This window comes from Bidens hawaiensis, unplaced genomic scaffold, assembly GCF_021521415.1.
Source record: "Bidens hawaiensis isolate Kalapana, Puna unplaced genomic scaffold, B.hawaiensis_p1.1 tig00037194_1, whole genome shotgun sequence".
Taxonomy (NCBI): domain Eukaryota; kingdom Viridiplantae; phylum Streptophyta; class Magnoliopsida; order Asterales; family Asteraceae; genus Bidens; species Bidens hawaiensis.
The window spans coordinates 112,420-130,719 of NW_027505465.1; the positions used below are offsets into that span (position 1 = coordinate 112,420).

The 18,300-nt window shown below is 33.0% G+C and overlaps 2 protein-coding genes across 2 annotated transcripts; one reads left to right on the forward strand and one right to left on the reverse strand.

The window, feature by feature from the left end:
* The first annotated feature begins 2,203 nt into the window (after window positions 1–2,203).
* On the forward strand, window positions 2,204–5,255 carry LOC143613376 (uncharacterized). The gene is made up of 3 exons (XM_077087094.1): window positions 2,204–4,366; window positions 4,626–4,694; window positions 4,944–5,255. The coding sequence occupies exons 1-3, from the start codon at window positions 3,837–3,839 to the stop codon at window positions 5,140–5,142; spliced, it is 798 nt and encodes a 265-aa protein (XP_076943209.1). The 5' UTR covers window positions 2,204–3,836; the 3' UTR covers window positions 5,143–5,255.
* A 2,363-nt stretch (window positions 5,256–7,618) lies between these two features.
* LOC143613373 (protein FAR1-RELATED SEQUENCE 5-like) lies at window positions 7,619–10,640 on the reverse strand. The gene is made up of 6 exons (XM_077087093.1): window positions 10,577–10,640; window positions 9,621–10,407; window positions 9,273–9,531; window positions 8,256–8,443; window positions 7,843–8,155; window positions 7,619–7,756 (listed from the first exon to the last, which is right to left on the reverse strand). The coding sequence occupies exons 1-6, from the start codon at window positions 10,638–10,640 to the stop codon at window positions 7,619–7,621; spliced, it is 1,749 nt and encodes a 582-aa protein (XP_076943208.1).
* Between the last annotated feature and the right edge of the window lie 7,660 nt (window positions 10,641–18,300).

Sequence of the window (18,300 nt, forward strand, 5' to 3'; positions counted from 1 at the left end):
ATTATTGTTGTTATTATTATTATTATTAGTTGTTTGTTGTAGAAACTGCTTTGGATTGGTTTTGATTAGTTTAATTGATTTATTATTTGTTAGTTTCATTGCTCATTTATCATTTCAAAAAATTAATGTGTCTATGTTGGTTGTTATATAACTTGTTTTGATTTTGATATTGAGAATTGTTCATTGTGAGTTGATTTTGAAAACTAGTGACAAATCTGACAAAATACATTGCTAAATTAAGCTTGTGTAATAGATATTATAGTTAGTTGTTTGATAATTATACACGTATGTACAAATATGATGTGACTTAATTATACATATATGCATAATAATTATAATAAAATGAATGTTAATAACATGATAGGAAATATACGTAAGTGTATAGTTATTCATTAAAATTGTACACATATGTAATTAACAAAATATGATGTGCCTTTTTATACTAATATACATAATATAAATGTTTTTATATTGTTAATAATAGTAATGACTTTTTGTTATGCATATGTACATATATGATTTTACTCTATATTCATACATGGATGTTTATACGTATGTGTATAATAATATTATATGTATATGTATAATAATACTAATGAGTTTTTGTTTGTTAATTCAGGTCCAATTTCAGGCTAACAAAAATGGCTAAACGTAAGTGTTTAAACATCATGCTTTGTTTTGTTATTATGTGTTAATATTTATGATGTGTTTTAAAGTTTTGAAAATCTAATTTTATAGGTAAAAAAGTGAAAGGATAGCAATAAAAAGATCAAGTAGATATTCAAACACAAAAGATAATCCAATTGACGTTGAAGGTATTGCTTAATTTTATATATGTGTATAACGATGTTTTGTTTACACATATGTACAACACACGTTTATAATATGATCAACAAATTATACACATATGTAGAATCATTTTATATTATAATAATATCAAACAATTGTTGATGCTATTATAAACTGTTTGCACATGTGTGTATGATATGTTATATGCATACGTATATGTATATTGTAATTTTAAATTAGCTTTAGTTGTATATAAAACTGTTATATGTAAAATATGTGTTGTTGTTATGCAATGCAGAGACCGATGACTTTGTCGAACCGATTCGGAAGAAAACTGAAAACACATCTAAAGTTATTCAGAAAATGAGTAAAGACGGTGGAAAAAAGAACTTAACTGTTGAAGGTATTTCTTAATTTAATCTATATAATTTATCTATTGTTAAATCTAATTTTGCGTATTATATACATGTACGTATATGTATAACATGTTATGCACATATGTACAACACAAGTTTATAATATGATCAACATATTATACACATATGTACAATCGTTTTATATTATAATAATATCAAACAATTGTTGATGCTATATAAACTGTTTGCACATGTGTGTATGATATGTTATACGTATACGTATATGTATATTGTATTGTAAATTAGCTTTAGTTGTATATAAAATTGTTATATGTAATTGTTGAACTATAATTGTATGTTATACAATTATTCCGTGAACAAATAATTGTTGATGCTATTATAAACTTTTTGTACATACTTGTATAGAATGTTTTACATATATGTATATTAAACCAAATTTAGCATATTATATACATGTACATATGTGTATAACATTTTAGTATAGTATATTAAACCTAACTTAGCATATTAGATATATGTATATATATGTTTAACATTTAAGTATAGTGAGTAATATGTTTGTGTTAGGTATGTATAGATCTAGTTTATGGTACATGTTGGTGTTACATATATGTATATTTAGTAATTTATGTTTAGCTTATATGTGTACAACAATGTTTTGTTTTGTAATCGTACATTGTCTATGTCATGTACGTATGTATATATGGAGTAATAGTTCCCTTTGTACATATGTGTATAATTAGAAGTTAAATTCTCTATAATTGATATTGTTGGTATACGTTACAGATACTGATGAATTTGAAGAAAACATGCTGTTAAGGGATCTTGCAAACCCCAAATCAAAAAAAAAAAAAAAGAAAAGAAAATTGATTGAAGTTGAGAAAACTCAAAAAGGTAAAGTTATATACTTATATACTTCACTATAATGCGAAGTTTTTATTGTATGAATTTATTTTAACTAATTGAAGTGTGTTGTATGTAGGACAACAAAGGAAAACAAGGTTGACTTGAAGGGGAAAGGCAAAGCTGGAAAAACCGGTTAACAAAAACAAAATGTGTGGAATCCGTGCAAGAACATATCCACATACATTATACGAAACTGTTCAAAAGTTGACTCGAAGACAAAGAACTATGGTGAGACAGATGGGTTTTGGGAAGCTAGTGGAGAAGATTAATGCAAAAATTGGGCATTATGTTGTTGATTGTTTCAACCAAGAAGAAATGGCAATAATTTTGAGTGACGAAAAACGAATACCAGTCACCAAAGAGGATGTGAAGAAACTGCTTGGAATACCTTCTGAAGGTATTAGGATTTGTGAAGTGGAGAAATCTGATAATGTGCCATTACTTTCACATTGGAAAGCTAGGTATCCAAATATTATTCCGATAAGTCCCGGTGAAATTGCAAGTAAGATTCTAGAGAACGAGTACGAGGAAGAGATGATGTTTAAAGTTGATTTTTTGATGCTTTTCATATCAACTATGATAGAGTCTCCTTTAAACGGAAAATGCCTTAATAAGAGTTTGAATTGGGTTCAGAAGAATACAAATTTTGGTGAATACGATTGGTGCCGCTACATAATGGACGTTTTGAAAACATGTAAGAATAATTGGAAGCAGTATGATCATTCAAAATACTTTGCGGGGTCTTTTACCTTTCTCGTGGTACGTAAATATAACTCAATATAGTAATGAATTGTGTGGTAATTGTGTATAGCTTGTTTTAGAATTGTTTGTATACATGTCAAAACATGTATAAAAGTAATGAACTATTTGGTTATTGAAAGTTTGTTTACTACATATAGTGAGTAATATGACTGTTTGTACATATGTGTATATTGATAAAGTTTGTGAAAATTATAGTTATTTGATGTGTACATATGTGTATAGTTATAATTTGCTTTGGTATTTGATGTTTGTTTACTACATATAGTGATTAGTGATTAATATGACTGTTTTAACATATGTGTATAGTGATGAAGTTTGTGGTGGTTAATATAGCATCTTAACGTTGTGTACATATGTGTATAATGATTAAAATGTTCATTAATTGCAGCTTATATATGCTATTTAATATGTGTATAGTAAGATATAGCTATATACATATGTGTATTGGTTTTATAAAAATGATACATGTGTTTGTACATGTCTTTAGCTTGTTTAAAAGTATTTGTATATATGTGTAAGGTAAAGTAACTTGTTGTATTTGTAGCTTTTATATCTTGATAGGGTTACATGCGAAGGTATGGACAATGAGAGGACAATGCCACCAATTGTCTATTGGACAGGAACTAGACAAGAAGTTAGGGAGAAGAAAGAATGTTTGAATGGGGGATTTGGATTAGGAAGTTTAAGAGAATTATATGTTGATGAATATAATTATGATGTTGAAAGTGAAGAAGAGGTTGAATTTGACGATGAAAGTTTGGAGGTAATGCTCAAAGTGTTAAACAAAAAATGCATAGTTCTAAAAAAAAATGTTTTAATATTTTTACTAATAACACATGTTATCATTTCTGTTTATAGAATCAAGTTGCAAAGTTGGAAGGGTTGTGTGAAGTTAATTTGCAAGAAAAGATAAAGCTCAAGGAGGAAATAAGAAATTTCAAAAGAAAATTTCCTGATAACATTAAGGTGTTATCAATAATTGAAAAGTATAAACAGATCTATATGTGTTGTGTTAATTTTGATGAACATGAGGGAGAGGGGAACATGGGGAATGAGGTACTGATGGAGGGTGAGGGGAACATGGGAAACATGGAAGAAGATGAGGATTATGATAATGTACACCAAGAGGGGGACGTGGAAGCTGGGCATACTAATTCAATCAAGTTTTATGAAACACAAGACCCGACATGGATAGATGCTGCTATTGAAGTTGCTGATGCTATCCAAGACGTGAGTAATGAAAAAGATGTTGCTAATGCTATTCAAAACGCGAGTAATGAAAATGAAGTGAGAGATTGTAGGCAACCTGATTTCACTGATGACATGCCAAGCTTTAAGCTGCTTTCACAATATTCCCATGAAAATGTAGAAAAAGAAGTTTGTGAGAGTTTTCAAAGGTTGAAAAGGGAGACAAAGTTATCAGAATATGATAAATCTCCATGGCTGGAAAGAGCGGTGAATGTTATGAAGGGACTTACAAAAGAAGAGAAGATGGTTTGGAACTATGTATTAGAGGGCGCAGTTTATTATGGGTAACGTTTTCTCTTTATAATATGATGACCATACATACGATTTGTTTGCATATTACATTTTGTAACAAAATGAAAATTATTAATACATACAGGAAAGCTGAAAAAAAAAGAATGACAATCAGCTTGTTGAAGATGGAAAGTATGTTTACACATGTTCAAATTAGTATTTTATTTCAAAAAAAGTACCTATTTATACATATATGTATAATATGTTATACATATATGTATAACTTAATGTATGTTTATTCGTAAAATGCAGGCAGCTAACAAAAAAAGGAAAGGCAGCGCAAGAGAAGAAAGAAGTAACGCCAGTGAAGAGAACCATGGGGTATGTGTTAAAATAAATTAACAAAAAAGCCATTATACATATACATATATGTATAATGATTGTTTTTATTATAGATATATGTATAAGGTACACATATATGGGATCCACATATATGTATTGTCTATCCTCTATACACATGTTAAATGTATAAAAATTTTTATACACATATGTGTACATACCGTTTATGTTAAATGTTTTGGTGCATTAAAAATATTTGCATAATAAGTTGGTGTTTCTTGAAAAATGCAGGATCCCCGCATATGAAACAAAATTTGGGTTTAAGTGCATGCATTATAGCTTCTCAGAATTAACGCCTAGCACACCAGTTGGTTCAACGGTTATTGATGCTTGGGCTACTATACTAAATTTTGAGGAAGCAAAACGAAGCAGTAGCTCGCCATATAGACTCTTCGGCTATATAGGCTTATATGTAAGTAAAATAAAATAAAACATTTCTCTTTAAAAAATTCTTTATTCTGATTAGTTAGAAATTGCTTAATATTATAAAATTTTAAAAGGTCCGTAATTTGTGTTTTTTCTATATGATAGCCACAACCTGTCTTGTACGGCTTATTGTGTGACAAAGAAAGACGGTTGGAGTATTTTAAAAAAAAGCTTACGTCGTGTTCTCGAAGAGAAAAACTAGAAGATGATCATAAGAGATTATGATCTAATCGTTTTTCCCGTTTTTGAGAAAGGCCAATATTATCTTGTGAGTTTCGACTTCAAAAATCCGGCAATCAATGTGATTGATAATATGGATCCCAATGAAACTGTTGTCACATGTGGTAAGTTTTTTATGAAAAATTCTACAATTCATGAAGAATTTTATAAAAAGTCAATTCCAGTACAAGTGGTAAGTTTTTAATCTACAAAAAAATATTATACGTATATGTACAAACAGTTTTTAATAATATCAAACAATTGTTGATGATATTATAAACAGTTTGTACAATGTGTATGATATGTTATGTATATATATAAATGTATATTGTATGCTAAATTAGCTTTAGTTGTATTTAAAATTATTACATGTAATTGTTGATGCTATAATTATATGGTATACAATTATTATGTGAACAAACAATTGTTGATGCTACTATAAACTGTTTGTACGTATGTGTATAGTTGTTTTACATATATGTATAAGTGTTTAGTACATATGTGTATACTACATTTGTGTTTGATAATAGTTCTTGTACATTAATGTTAGGTTATGTGTGTGTCTTGTATGTAGATTAAAAAACTATTTGTACATGTGTATAACGATGATTCGATGTTATTACATTTGAGTATAGTGAGTAATATGCTTGTGTTAGGTATGTATAGATCTAGTTTATGGTACATGTTGGTGTTATTACATGTGTATGTTTAGTAATATTTATGTTTAGTACATGTGTATAATACGTTAATGTTAAGTTATGTGTGGATCTTGTCTTAGGTACATGTAAAAATAACAAAAATTAGCAGTTATAAATGTGTAAATTAAAAAATATGTGTACATATGTGTTTAATATAAATTATTAATTTTAAAATCTCTATATTGATATTGTACGTATATGTATAATATTGTTATACTCATCTCTTAAATTTCATTTTTTTATTTTTTACAGAAAGAAACATTTGTGGACTATTTGAAAGAAATTGATCATCCAAGGATGATTGATATTGAAAAGTTAGTACCAGAAAGACTGCATATTGATTGGGTGACATCTGGTAATATTGTTGACTCTGGAGTGTTTACAATGAGACATATGGAGACTTGGATGGGAAAAACAAATGTTAAGTGGGATTGTGGGTTATCAATCGATCGAAAAAAGATTACAAAGAAAATTGCAGTTCTTAGGAAGAAGTATGCAGCAACAATATTGTTATCAGAATCGAATACGCTGCGGGAAAAAATTTTGATGGAAGCAAATGATTTGGCAAGTCAACAAAAGAATAACTAAATGTTCTTTTAAATTTTGTTTGAATTGTAGTGCTACATGAAGTTTACGAATGTTAGATTTATGCTACTAGTTTAATTTGTGTATGATGTAATAGTTTTGAACCGAATGTTGTTTTATTTCTCCCTATTTTACTGCTGTAATATCGATGGCTGCATTGACACAATGACTTGAATATAAAAAGCGTCGCGTAATGTACATGTATAATTTATTAAAATAAGCATATGTCAACATAAGTTCGTAAAACTAAATCACATATGACAAGTATTATGTTTTGTAAAGTTCAAATATTTAAAAACATATGTATAATTTGTATAGTACACGCATATGCTTAACATATAATACACATTTATAATCTGGAAAAAGAGAATAAACGCGTGTATATGTATCCTGTATAATATACACATATGTATAACCTGTATAAATAAATATTTTATGAAGGGATTCTAAGTTGAGTGTATAATATTTATACTATACACATATGTATAATCTGTATAATACACGCATATGTTTAATATGTATAATATATAATACACATTTATAATCCGAAAAAAAAGAATATACGTGTGCGTATATTTATTCTGTATAATATACACATGTGTATAACCTGTATAATAAATATTTATGTTGGGATTCTAAGTTGGGTGTATGATATTTATACTATACACAAACGTATAATCTGTATACTCGCATATGCTTAATTTGTACGCTATATATAATAAACATTTATAATCTGCAAAAACAAATATACGCGTGTGTATATGCATTCTGTATAATATACACATGTGTATAACATGTATAATATACATACCATAGCACAAACTATATCACAAACAGAAATTATTTAAGTGGAACATAACAAATTCAAATAAAGTAATAGTAATGTCTAAGTTGATTATCAATGTAAAAACATTATTTAAAAAAAACAATTCAATAAGAAAAAAGAATCATGTCCAAATAAAGTCACTCACATAGTCTTCAAATATCTTCATTTGATTCTTCGCCATTTGTTTCATCATCGGTTTCTTCATCATATGTTTCATCAACATCGGTCTCCTCATCAGTTGATGTTTCCCCTGTTTCTACATCCGGAATACCTAACTTTAAAGGACATTCCTTTTATCATGAAGCCTTACTAGTTTCTTACAAAAATTACATTTTCTCCTGCTCTTCTTTCTCTTCTTTCTCATCTTGTTCTTAACCTTTTTCTTAGCCTTTTCACCCGGGCCAACTGGACGTTTCTTTTTTCGAGAACCTTTGTTCCGAATTCCTTTTGGTGCTCTAATTAAAACTTCTGTGGTTATTTTATGAGATAGAAACTCCTCAATTACAACACCTTTGTTGTGTGTAGACTCAAGTGGGAATTCCTCAAAAATCTTATCCTTTATTGCTTGAATTTGTTGATCAAGTTCTTCAAGATTATTAATATTGCATCTCAGCCTATCCGTGCACATCTGAATATTATCAAAAATTCGATGTCTAATTATCGAACTTTGGGTTTGATAGGCATTGTACCTATTGAATAAAAATCAAAATATATAGTTAAAAACTAATCCTGCCTATACATATATGTAACAGAAACTATGTAACAGAAACTACACCAATATGACATTACTTGTTTTCCTTACTATAGACACCGCTTGGAAGAGCATCTCTAAGCCATCGCTTATTAATATACTTCATAGGAATCTTATCTACTTCGTGGTGCCTATAAATGCAAAACGCATGACGACAAAGATACCCAATGCGTGTGAATCCCAAACACTCACATGTCACAGTGAAGTCCGATGTATCAAGAGTAACCTAAAAAATTGCAAATACATGACAATAAGCATTAATATGTAAAATATACATATATGTATATTATTTAAAAAACTTTATACCTTGTACTCATTCACAATATGTTTCAAGTGGTTTTGATGAGCAACGACATAACTATTTATGTTAATTGATTCCTCTCGAGATACAATGTAACACAAGCGCATAGCTTTGTACATCTCCTTCTGGACTTCAAAAAAAACAGCTAGGGTGTAAACCTTATAAGCATGACGTTCAATCGGAAATGGTGTTTTGAATTTGGGCTGGTTGTTTCTGTTTTATCCTGAAGTTCGCCCTGCTCGTTTCGTTGGCCATCCATAGTTGTCTCAAAACACAACATAAACTGAACTAATGTGTTATGTGAACTAGAGTTAGTTTTAAAGAGATGATTGGCACTCTCACATCTGGATGTAATCTTCATTAAACAACACATAGGGACATTTCTAAAGTAACCGGGAACCCACTGATCACGGATGGCATACATTTCAGATAACCATTCATGGTCTTGCAGCCCATACTCATTCATCAACCGATTCAATCAACGCTCAAATGTTTCCGGATCAATATAAACATTCCAAACAAGCTTGTGAATCGATCGGCGAAGATTTTAATTGTTCAAAAGATTCCCATCGATCTGAAAAACAGGACCAAAAGTGAGATTCTTTCTGTATATAACAAACAATTTTTAAGTTTATAAAAGTCCTAATTATACATACAAGTACCTAACGCTAACTTATTATACACAAGAGTACATAAAGAAAAAATATACTATTCACTATACGCATATGTATAACATAAAATAAAGAAAATATACCTTTAATGACAATTTTGTAATAATATGCCACATGCACAATCGATGAATTGATTTGTCCAACACACTATGAACAGCTTGCTTCATTGAAGGGTCTTGATCGGTTAAAACAAAAGTCGGTTTCTTGACATGTGTGTCGAGAAACATTTGAAGAAGCCAAGTGTATGACTCAATAGTTTCATTACTCAGCAAACCAGCACCAAAAACTGTGCACTTTTTGTGGTGATCAACACCCATGAATGGGACGAAAATCATATCATACCTACACAAAAAAAAAGGAAATAAAATCAATGTTTCACTATTTACAAAAAGAAATATTAGATTACATTAATGCAAAAATAGATATCTTACATGTTGGTGTGGTATGTTGCGTCAAAAGCCAAAACATCACCAAAAGCCTTATAGTTGATTTTTGAAACATTATTAGCCCAAAACAAAGATGTAAGCTCAGTTCCAACTACTCGGTATTTAAAAATGAAGTTGTGTACATTTTTGGAACGTTCATTGAATTTATCAACCACCATCTGAGCATCTCCATCAGCAATTGCCTCTCGTATATCTCTACTAAAATTATTGTAATCTGTTAGTGTACCTTTCAGATTATTATGACCACCCTTTAATGCCACATGAAGCTTGAACGCTTTGGTTGGCCCGACACAAACCAAACGACAACTGGAAATAAACTCTTTTGTTGCAAAGTCTAGTTTTCTTCTTTTCTTAGTCAAATGGTGAGGAGAAAGAGGTCCATGATTGTGTGCCTCCTCAAAACCATATATCTCATAATCCGAGGAGCCTTTTATAAGTCTAACTTTTATCAATGCTTTACAATCAGTTACTTTGAAATTCACGCAACGGGAACTAGAGGCTGAAGAAATGTCAACGCAACCCTCCTCTTGATCCTTTGGTTTATTAGCTTTAGAGCACAAGATGTATCTAGTTTTTATGATACCTTTACGCTTCTTAGTGGTACCCAAGCGGGTGCAGAACCCAGCCATCTGAGCATACTCCTCATACATAACAACAACTTCATCTAGTGTACGAAAATTAGCTCCAACATAAGGTTTGAATTCAGGGGAAACAAAAGGAATCCAAGACCTCTCCCCATTCGGTATATCATACACACTCGCTGATATAGATTCTTCACAAACAAAAGCAACATGAAAAAACAACAAACTGTTATGGATGTAAATAAATAATGGTATATTAAAGAATTAACCAATTCTTAAAAATTATACATATGTGTACATCATATACAATGTGTCTTAAAAAATAAATTAAACATAAGCAAACCAGAAAATTACGATTACCTTGTTCAAAGCTGTTTACTTCTTCAATCGAGTTAGATGTAGATCCAGTAACTGCAGCATCCATTATTAACTTCTAAAAATCTATCAAATGTAGCACCTAATTAAACGATTAGAGTTAACCGATCAAAATAGTTAACATATCAAAATATATAAACTAAAATCAATCAAATCTAACACCTAAGAATCTATCAAAATATATAAAAACTAAATTAAACAATCAGAGAAACTCCTAAATTCAGCAACTCATATGTAAAAACTAAATTAAACAATCATAACAAAGCATATATAATATAAAAATCTATAATCGAAATCTATATCAAAGCTATAATCGAAAATCTATAATCGAAAATCACCTAAAATCAAATATGTTTTGAAGGTTACCTGATCGGAATTGAACCGTGAATGAGATAATACAAACCCTAGATACTTCGATTTGATGTTAAGATCGTTTTCTGCAAACCCTAGGTCATTCGATCTTTTCTCAATCGTTCCCAATCTTCGTCTACTGATAGCACGTACATCACAGATCGTTCTCTGATGTTGTATTCATTCCCCTGCCGTATTTTGATGTCGTATTGTTTCCCTGATGTTGTAGATGTTAAATTCCCTTTTTGCCCTTATGTTAATTTTAATTCATCAGTTTTTAAAAAGGAAAAATTAGTGGTTAAAAAGAGGTTCTCAAAGTTCTCAATTTCAAAAAGGTTCTCTTATGATCCTGATCCTATATATATATATATATATATATATATATATATATATATAGGGTTGGTATCATTTAAGAACTCTAAAAAAGTTAAGAATTCTTAGGAACCCTTAACAATCAAACAATTTTTTAATTTTTTTATATATTAACATTATTTAAGATTAGTTTTATCATATTTCATATAAAAAATTTTTGATAACATATATTAATCACAAGTTTACATATATGTAAAATTTTTGTACTAACAAATTTACATAGGTGTAAAACAAAACATAGATATGTATAAAAACTAATTTTCAAAATTGTAATCGTAGATATAGATATAAAAAATGATAAAACTACTCTCAAAGAACATTAACATACAAAAACTTTTATAAAAAAACGTTAGTTTTCAAGGGTTCCTTCAAGTTCTTAAATAATTTAACAGTTCTGTAATGATACTCATCCTATATATATATATATATATATATATATATATATATATAGGTATTGAATCATTTCAGAAGTGCGAGAAGTGAAAGTGTAACTCCATTAATCCCTAATTTCACTCCCTTGCTTATTGTATCGGTGCGTATGTACGTGTGTAGGTACGTATTTTTGTATATGTGTATGCATTTTTGTATGTGTAGGTGTGTAGGTTTGAATTTGGCTCAGTACGTTTGTATGTGTGTAGGTAGGTTTGAATGTGTGTAGGTACGCATGTATATGTGTGTAGGTAGGTTTGAATGTGTGTAGCTAAGACATAAATACAACCAACCTACATACATGTAGGTAACATCATAAGAAAAATAGTGAAATTAGGGATTAATGGAGTTAGACATTAACTTCTCGCACTTCTTGCTGTAATATCACTTCTCGCAAGATCCATCCCCTATATATATATATATATATATATATATATAACCATTGTTTTGTTAACAATATATTTTTTAGTAAATATTATATAACATTTTAGACTCTTTTTATTAAAATGAACTTACAACGAGTGTAGTTGTTGTTTTTTATTATTATTATTATTATTATTATTTTTATTATTATTATTATTATTACTCGTTAAGCTTTTATTGTTTTAGAATATCATACTACATGCCCTTTCGTCATGCCATTTATTAAACTATTATCGTGTATTTAATCGAATCCCCAAATTCGACACATGAAAACTAAATCCCCAAAGTTGTCTTAGTTTCATTTCGTTAGTAATTTATTGTCTTATATATTTATATAGGAAGACTTGTTTGAGAATTATCAAACTGTTTATTCAAATCGTTCATCGTTTATCCTCGCTAATAAGGTGAGTTTTTCACAACCCCATTTTAACGGTTTTAATATTTTTGGGGTGTAGCATGTAACAAGTTTTATCTCATTAGTTATGTACTTATTTATAAACTGATTCACAGTTAGCGTACATGTTAATACTATTCTTGCATATTGTTTATGATTATACGTGAACTTTCTTGCAACGTGTCAATTGTTCTTATGGTGGAAGTTACACAAACGCATACACATAGTGGGAGGGTCCGACGGGACGTACCTACACCGTCTAACGTTACGAATTCGGCTGTTCGTAAGGTGGTTATCATTTCCCCTTTACTACGGCCTCGGCTAAGGGAACGAGATGACGACAGTAATTGATTTCATTTACTTTGCGCTTGAATATTAAATGCATTACGAAAGTTGAATCATGCCTTTATATATATATATATGTATACGCAAAACTTATGAAAAACTCGCCAACTTAATTGTTGACTAATATATTATTTTCAACGTGCTACAGGTTGAATCGATGACATGCTAAGGATAAAGATCATTAGTATACCTTAGGTTATTTGAATAAAGAACTCATTTATGGTTTTGATACAGTATTTCTTTTTATTTTTAATTATGAATAATTGTGTACTTGTTACTTTACGAAATGAAATATATATAATTATTGCCGCTTTAATAGTGTTACGAGCTATGAGTGATTTGTACTTTATACCCGGCCGTATTCCGCTTAAAGACGGGGTTTTACAGATTGGTATCAGAGCCGTAACTATAAGATAGATTGTTAGAGGTATCGGCCGAGTATATTTATAGTTTATTTTAGGGCCCCAAATTTGCATGTATACCATATGTGCTATGTGCCCGCACTTTCATTAAAAGCTCACTCATACGCTCGAATTTATTATGCTTTATAGCGTCGCCTATACACATGTTCACATAAAAACTCCAAGGCTTATGCCTAAACTATTTATTTTATTTTTATTTATTTTTTTCTTTCTTTTTGTTTTTGTTTTACGATTTTCAAAAAAAAAAAAACGATTTTCAATCCTCTTAAAGATGGTTCTACGTGACGGGTATGTCGTAACTAGAAGGGTGACACACTTGTTTTTTGAACTCTTGACACCAAGGTTTTAAACCTAAGGATAAGCAATGTGCATAAATTCCAATCAGACGCGGGACCCGGTTGCTTACCTGGAGGGTTCGAAAAGGGTGCTAGAACTTATTAGGACAAATCATACCACACCAAAACGTCATACGAACCATAACTTTAAGTTGTCAAGCGTGGCCATTTTGCTTTGTGAATAGAGAATTTTTGCAATCCTGCTCTTAAATTGCATACAAGTCATGGTGGTAAATGAATATCCTAATTTCAATATAATTTTCATGTGATTTTAGTATTATCAATATTTTTTCTTATTTTATTCAATTGGTTTAAGTATTCCACTTCTCGAAATTGTCACTTGATAACTCACGCACATAGTATTCTCTTTTCAGTATGTCTGCTCGTTTCCCTCATCGCCTCTCAAGAAACTCCAGCCGCAAGATGACAGCCCAGATCACTAAGCAACGGGCTGCTGTTCTCCCGGAAATGGTGGCTCAAATGCACCAAACCATAGCTTCCAATTCGAACTCAGCCACTTCGGGTTCGAACTCCAACTCTTGTATTTATAAGACCTTCACCGATTCGAAACCTCTTAAGTTTGATGGCTCTGAAGGTGCCACTACCCTACTGGAATGGTACCAAATTATGGAGAGTACTTTCCTTTATATCAAATGTCCCGAGGACAAGAAGACACGCTTTGCTTCAAGTGTCTTCGGAAAAAGAGCCTTAACTTGGTGGGTTCAAGAAAAATCCACTCGTGGTGCTGATGTAGCCATGACCTTGCCATGGGAGGAACTTAGGGAAATCATGACCGAAGAGTTCTGTCCACCCAATGAACTCATGAATCTTGAGGTGGAATTTTGGAATCTTAAGAAAGAGGGTGGTGATAACGTTACTAACACCGCTCGCTTCAACGACTAGCGTCTTGGTGCCACATCTTGTCACTCCTCTCTCTCGTGGGATTAGCAAGTATGTCCGGGGCTTACCAAGACAAATCCAAGACTCGGTTTAAAGAAGTGCTCCCAAAACTCTTCGCGAGGCTATCGTCCTTGCTGCATCCTTGTCTGAAAACCACATTAAGGCGGGATCCCTCAACGGCAGCAAGAAGACTGTTGAGAAAACCGAGGCCGAACCTTCCAAAAAGGTCAAGGCCGAAGCCACACCCAAACAAAACCACAGCAACAACAACCCATCCAAGAAACGAAAGCAACTATGCCTTAACCCAGCCAAACCCACCACAACCTCAATACCAACAAACCCGAACCCAAAACTATCAAGCTCCACCCCCAAAAGAAACATTACCACAACCCTCACCCGTTTTGCCAAATTTGCCAACGACACCATCAACTCGGCGTCCCTTGCCGACAATGCACCCATTTTGGCCGTTTCGGACACCTGCTAGGTGCATGTCTTGAACTCAAGCGTACCCAACCAACCCTCACCAAACCACCCCGCACTCCCCAGACTTTCAACCATAACCGTGTTTTAAGTCAAGCTCAACCCATTGCTCAAGCTTACCCCACCCTCGAGTGTGTTTCAATTGTGGAGATCCTAGTCATTTCCGCAACGAGTGTCCCCGAATCGCATATCAAGTCGAAATGGTCGCTCTGCCTGTGTACCCTGCTCAAGCCTATCAAGTTCAGGCCTTTCAACCAGTTTCGCAACTTATGGCAAAGTGGCAAACCGAGTTGTTCAACCGGTTCAAGCCAATCAAGCCTCGACTTCTCAAGCTACACCAGCCGTCCCCAATACTCGCGGGAGGGCATTCGTGATCAATGAAAATCAAGCTCAGCATAACAATGATGTGGTGAACGGTACATTCTTGGTTAATAATGTTTATACATCCATTTTATTCAATATCGGTGCCGATATGAGTTTTATGTCTTTTGAATTTGAGCCTATGCTTTCGTCGTCGCGTTCTAAACTCGAAATTTCCTTTACGGTTGAAGTCGCGAATGGTAAAACTATCTTGATTGACTCGGTTATTCGTGGTTGTACTCTAAATCTCAACGAGTATGATTTTTCTATTGATCTCATTCCAATGAAACTCGGAAGTTTTGATATCATAGTAGGAATGGATTGGTTAGGTTAACATCATGCCGAAATCATGTGCTATGCGAAGTATATTTGTATCCCACTAGATGACGATCGGATTTTGCATATTTTCAGCGAAAAGCCTTCCAAGGGGCTCAAGCTTATGTCGTGTACTCAAGCCCAAAAATACTTAAGTAAAAAGTATGTGGATTTCCTTGCCAACGTCGTGGAAAAGAAACAAGAAAGGAAGACAATAAAAGACATTCCGGTAGTTCATAATTTCCTGAAGTTTTTGCTGACGACGTTTCTGGTTTACCTCCTACTCGCGAAGTGGAGTTATCTTGTGCCTGGTGTGAATCCCGTCGCCAAAGCTCCTTATCGTCTCACACCTTCGAAAATGCAAGAGATAGCGAGTCAACTCCCAGAACTCTCCAGCAAAGGTTTCATCCGCCCAAGTTCGTCGCCTTGGGGCGCACTTGTCCTTTTCGTTAAAAAGAAGGATAGTTCCTTTCAAATGTGTATCGATTATCGTGAACTCAATAAACTCATGATTAAGAAGGGTTACCCTTTTCCTAGAATTGATGACCTTTTTGATCAACTTCAAGGCGCATCTTGCTTTTCAAAAATCGATCTCCGTTCGGGTTATCACCAATTTCGCGTTCATGAGGATGATATACCCAAAACCGCTTTTCAAACTCGTTACGGTCATTACGAAGTTATGGTTATGCCTTTCGGCTTAAACAATGCACTTGCGGTGTTTATGGACCTCATGAACCACGTATGCAAGCGTTATCTTGATAAATTCGTGATCGTATTTATCTACGACATTCTCATTTACTTGAAATCTAAAGTTGATCATGTAAAGCATTTGCATGATATCCTCTTTTTGTTGAAGAAAGAACAACTTTTTGCCAAGTTTTCCAAATGTGAATTTTGGTTAAACGAAGTCCAATTCCTTGGCCATATCGTTAACGGAAAAAGGTATTCATGTTGATCCTGTTAAAATCAAAGCCGTTAAATTTTGGAAGACCCGACTTCACATACGGAAGTTCGATCGTTTCTTGGTCTCGCTGGTTATTACCGTCGTTTCATTTTGAACTTTTCCAAGATCGCTTTACCCCTTACCTCCTTAAATCATAAGGGTAAACCTTATGAGTCGGGGGCTAAGCAAGATGAAGCTTTTCAAACCTTGAAGCGTATGCTTTGCGACGCTCCTATCCTAGCCCTTCCCGAAGGAAACGAGGATTTTGTTGTCTATTGTGATGCCTCGAATCAATATCTCGGTTTCATTCTCATGAAACAAGGCAAGGTCATCGCCTATGCCTCATGACAACTTAAGGTTCAAGAAAAGAATTATACGACACATGACTTTGAGCTCGGTGCTGTTGTATTCGCGTTGAAAATTTGGATACACTATTTGTATGGAACGAAATGTGTGGCATTCACCGATGACAAGAGCCTCCAACATTTTTTTGACCCAAAAGATTTAAACATGAGGCAACGACGATGGGCCGAACTTCTTAGTGACTACGATTTTGAAATACGTTACCATCCCGGTAAAGCAAACGTAGTAGCTGACGCCCTTAGTCGCAAAACCCATGTCAAAAGCATTCTTATTCTAAGCGTTGTTATCCAAACCGATCTTGACCTACGTATCTTTGAGGCCCAACACATCTCTGTCACTGAAGGCAATATGTACAAAGAGATGTCGTGTGGTGCTGAACTCCAACTCGAAACCAAGCAGGATGGTTTGCTCTATTTCCTCAACCACCTTTGGGTCCCAGATCGTGACAATCTTTGCACATTTATAATGGATGAAGCTCACAAGTCATGGTATTCCATCCACCCTTGTGCGGATAAAATTTATTTCGACCTTCGAACGACTTTTTGGTGGCCTGGCATGAAGAAAGATATCGCTATCAATGTCGGAAAATGTTTAACATGTGCTAAGGTAAAATTAGAGCATCAAAAACATGTTGGTTTTCTCGTGAAACATTTTATTCTAGTCTGGAAGTGGGAGAACATTACGATGGACTTCGTCACAAAAATTCCAACCACCAAGAGGCAACATAGTATTCGGGTAATCGTTGATCGATTAACCAAATCAACCCATTTTATTCCCATTCGGGAAAAGCTTTCGATCGATCAGCTCGCTCAAATCGGTGAGACACAACTCACTGGACCCGAAATGGTACAAGATACCACCGACATAATAGCTCAAATTCGTAATAATATGTTTAATGCTAGAAATCTCCAAAAGTCTTACGCTGATAAGCGATGACGACCCTTGGAATTTGAAGTCTACGACCTTGTCCTCCTCAAGGTTTCACCTTGGAAAGGAGTAGTCCGTTTTGGTATGAAGGGTAAACTACCCCCCCCCCCCCCCCGTTTTGTTAGTCCGTTCAAAATCCTTGAACGAATCGGAGATGCTGCTTATCGCCTAGAGCTCCCGCAAGAGCTTCAAGTCATCCATCCTGTGTTTCATGTTTCGAACCTTTGAAAGTGTTTAGCTGACGAGAACCTTCATATCCCTCTCAACAAGGTACGCATCGATAAGACAATGCACTTTGTTGAGAGACCAATAGAGATAATGGATCGAATGGATAAGGAAACCAAGCATAG

Excerpts from the sequence above, each read along its gene's own strand:
- LOC143613376 (XM_077087094.1), top strand. The coding sequence starts at position 3,837 with ATGTGTTGTGTTAATTTTGATGAACATGAGGGAGAGGGGAACATGGGG. Across the intron at positions 4,367-4,625 it reads GAGGGCGCAGTTTATTATGG|GCAGCTAACAAAAAAAGGAA; the intron begins GTAACGTTTTCT and ends CGTAAAATGCAG. Across the intron at positions 4,695-4,943 it reads CCAGTGAAGAGAACCATGGG|GATCCCCGCATATGAAACAA; the intron begins GTATGTGTTAAA and ends TGAAAAATGCAG.
- LOC143613373 (XM_077087093.1), bottom strand. The coding sequence starts at position 10,640 with ATGGATGCTGCAGTTACTGGATCTACATCTAACTCGATTGAAGAAGTA. Across the intron at positions 9,532-9,620 it reads GCAACATACCACACCAACAT|GTATGATATGATTTTCGTCC; the intron begins GTAAGATATCTA and ends TTTTTTGTGTAG. Across the intron at positions 8,156-8,255 it reads GTCTATAGTAAGGAAAACAA|GTACAATGCCTATCAAACCC; the intron begins GTAATGTCATAT and ends TTTATTCAATAG.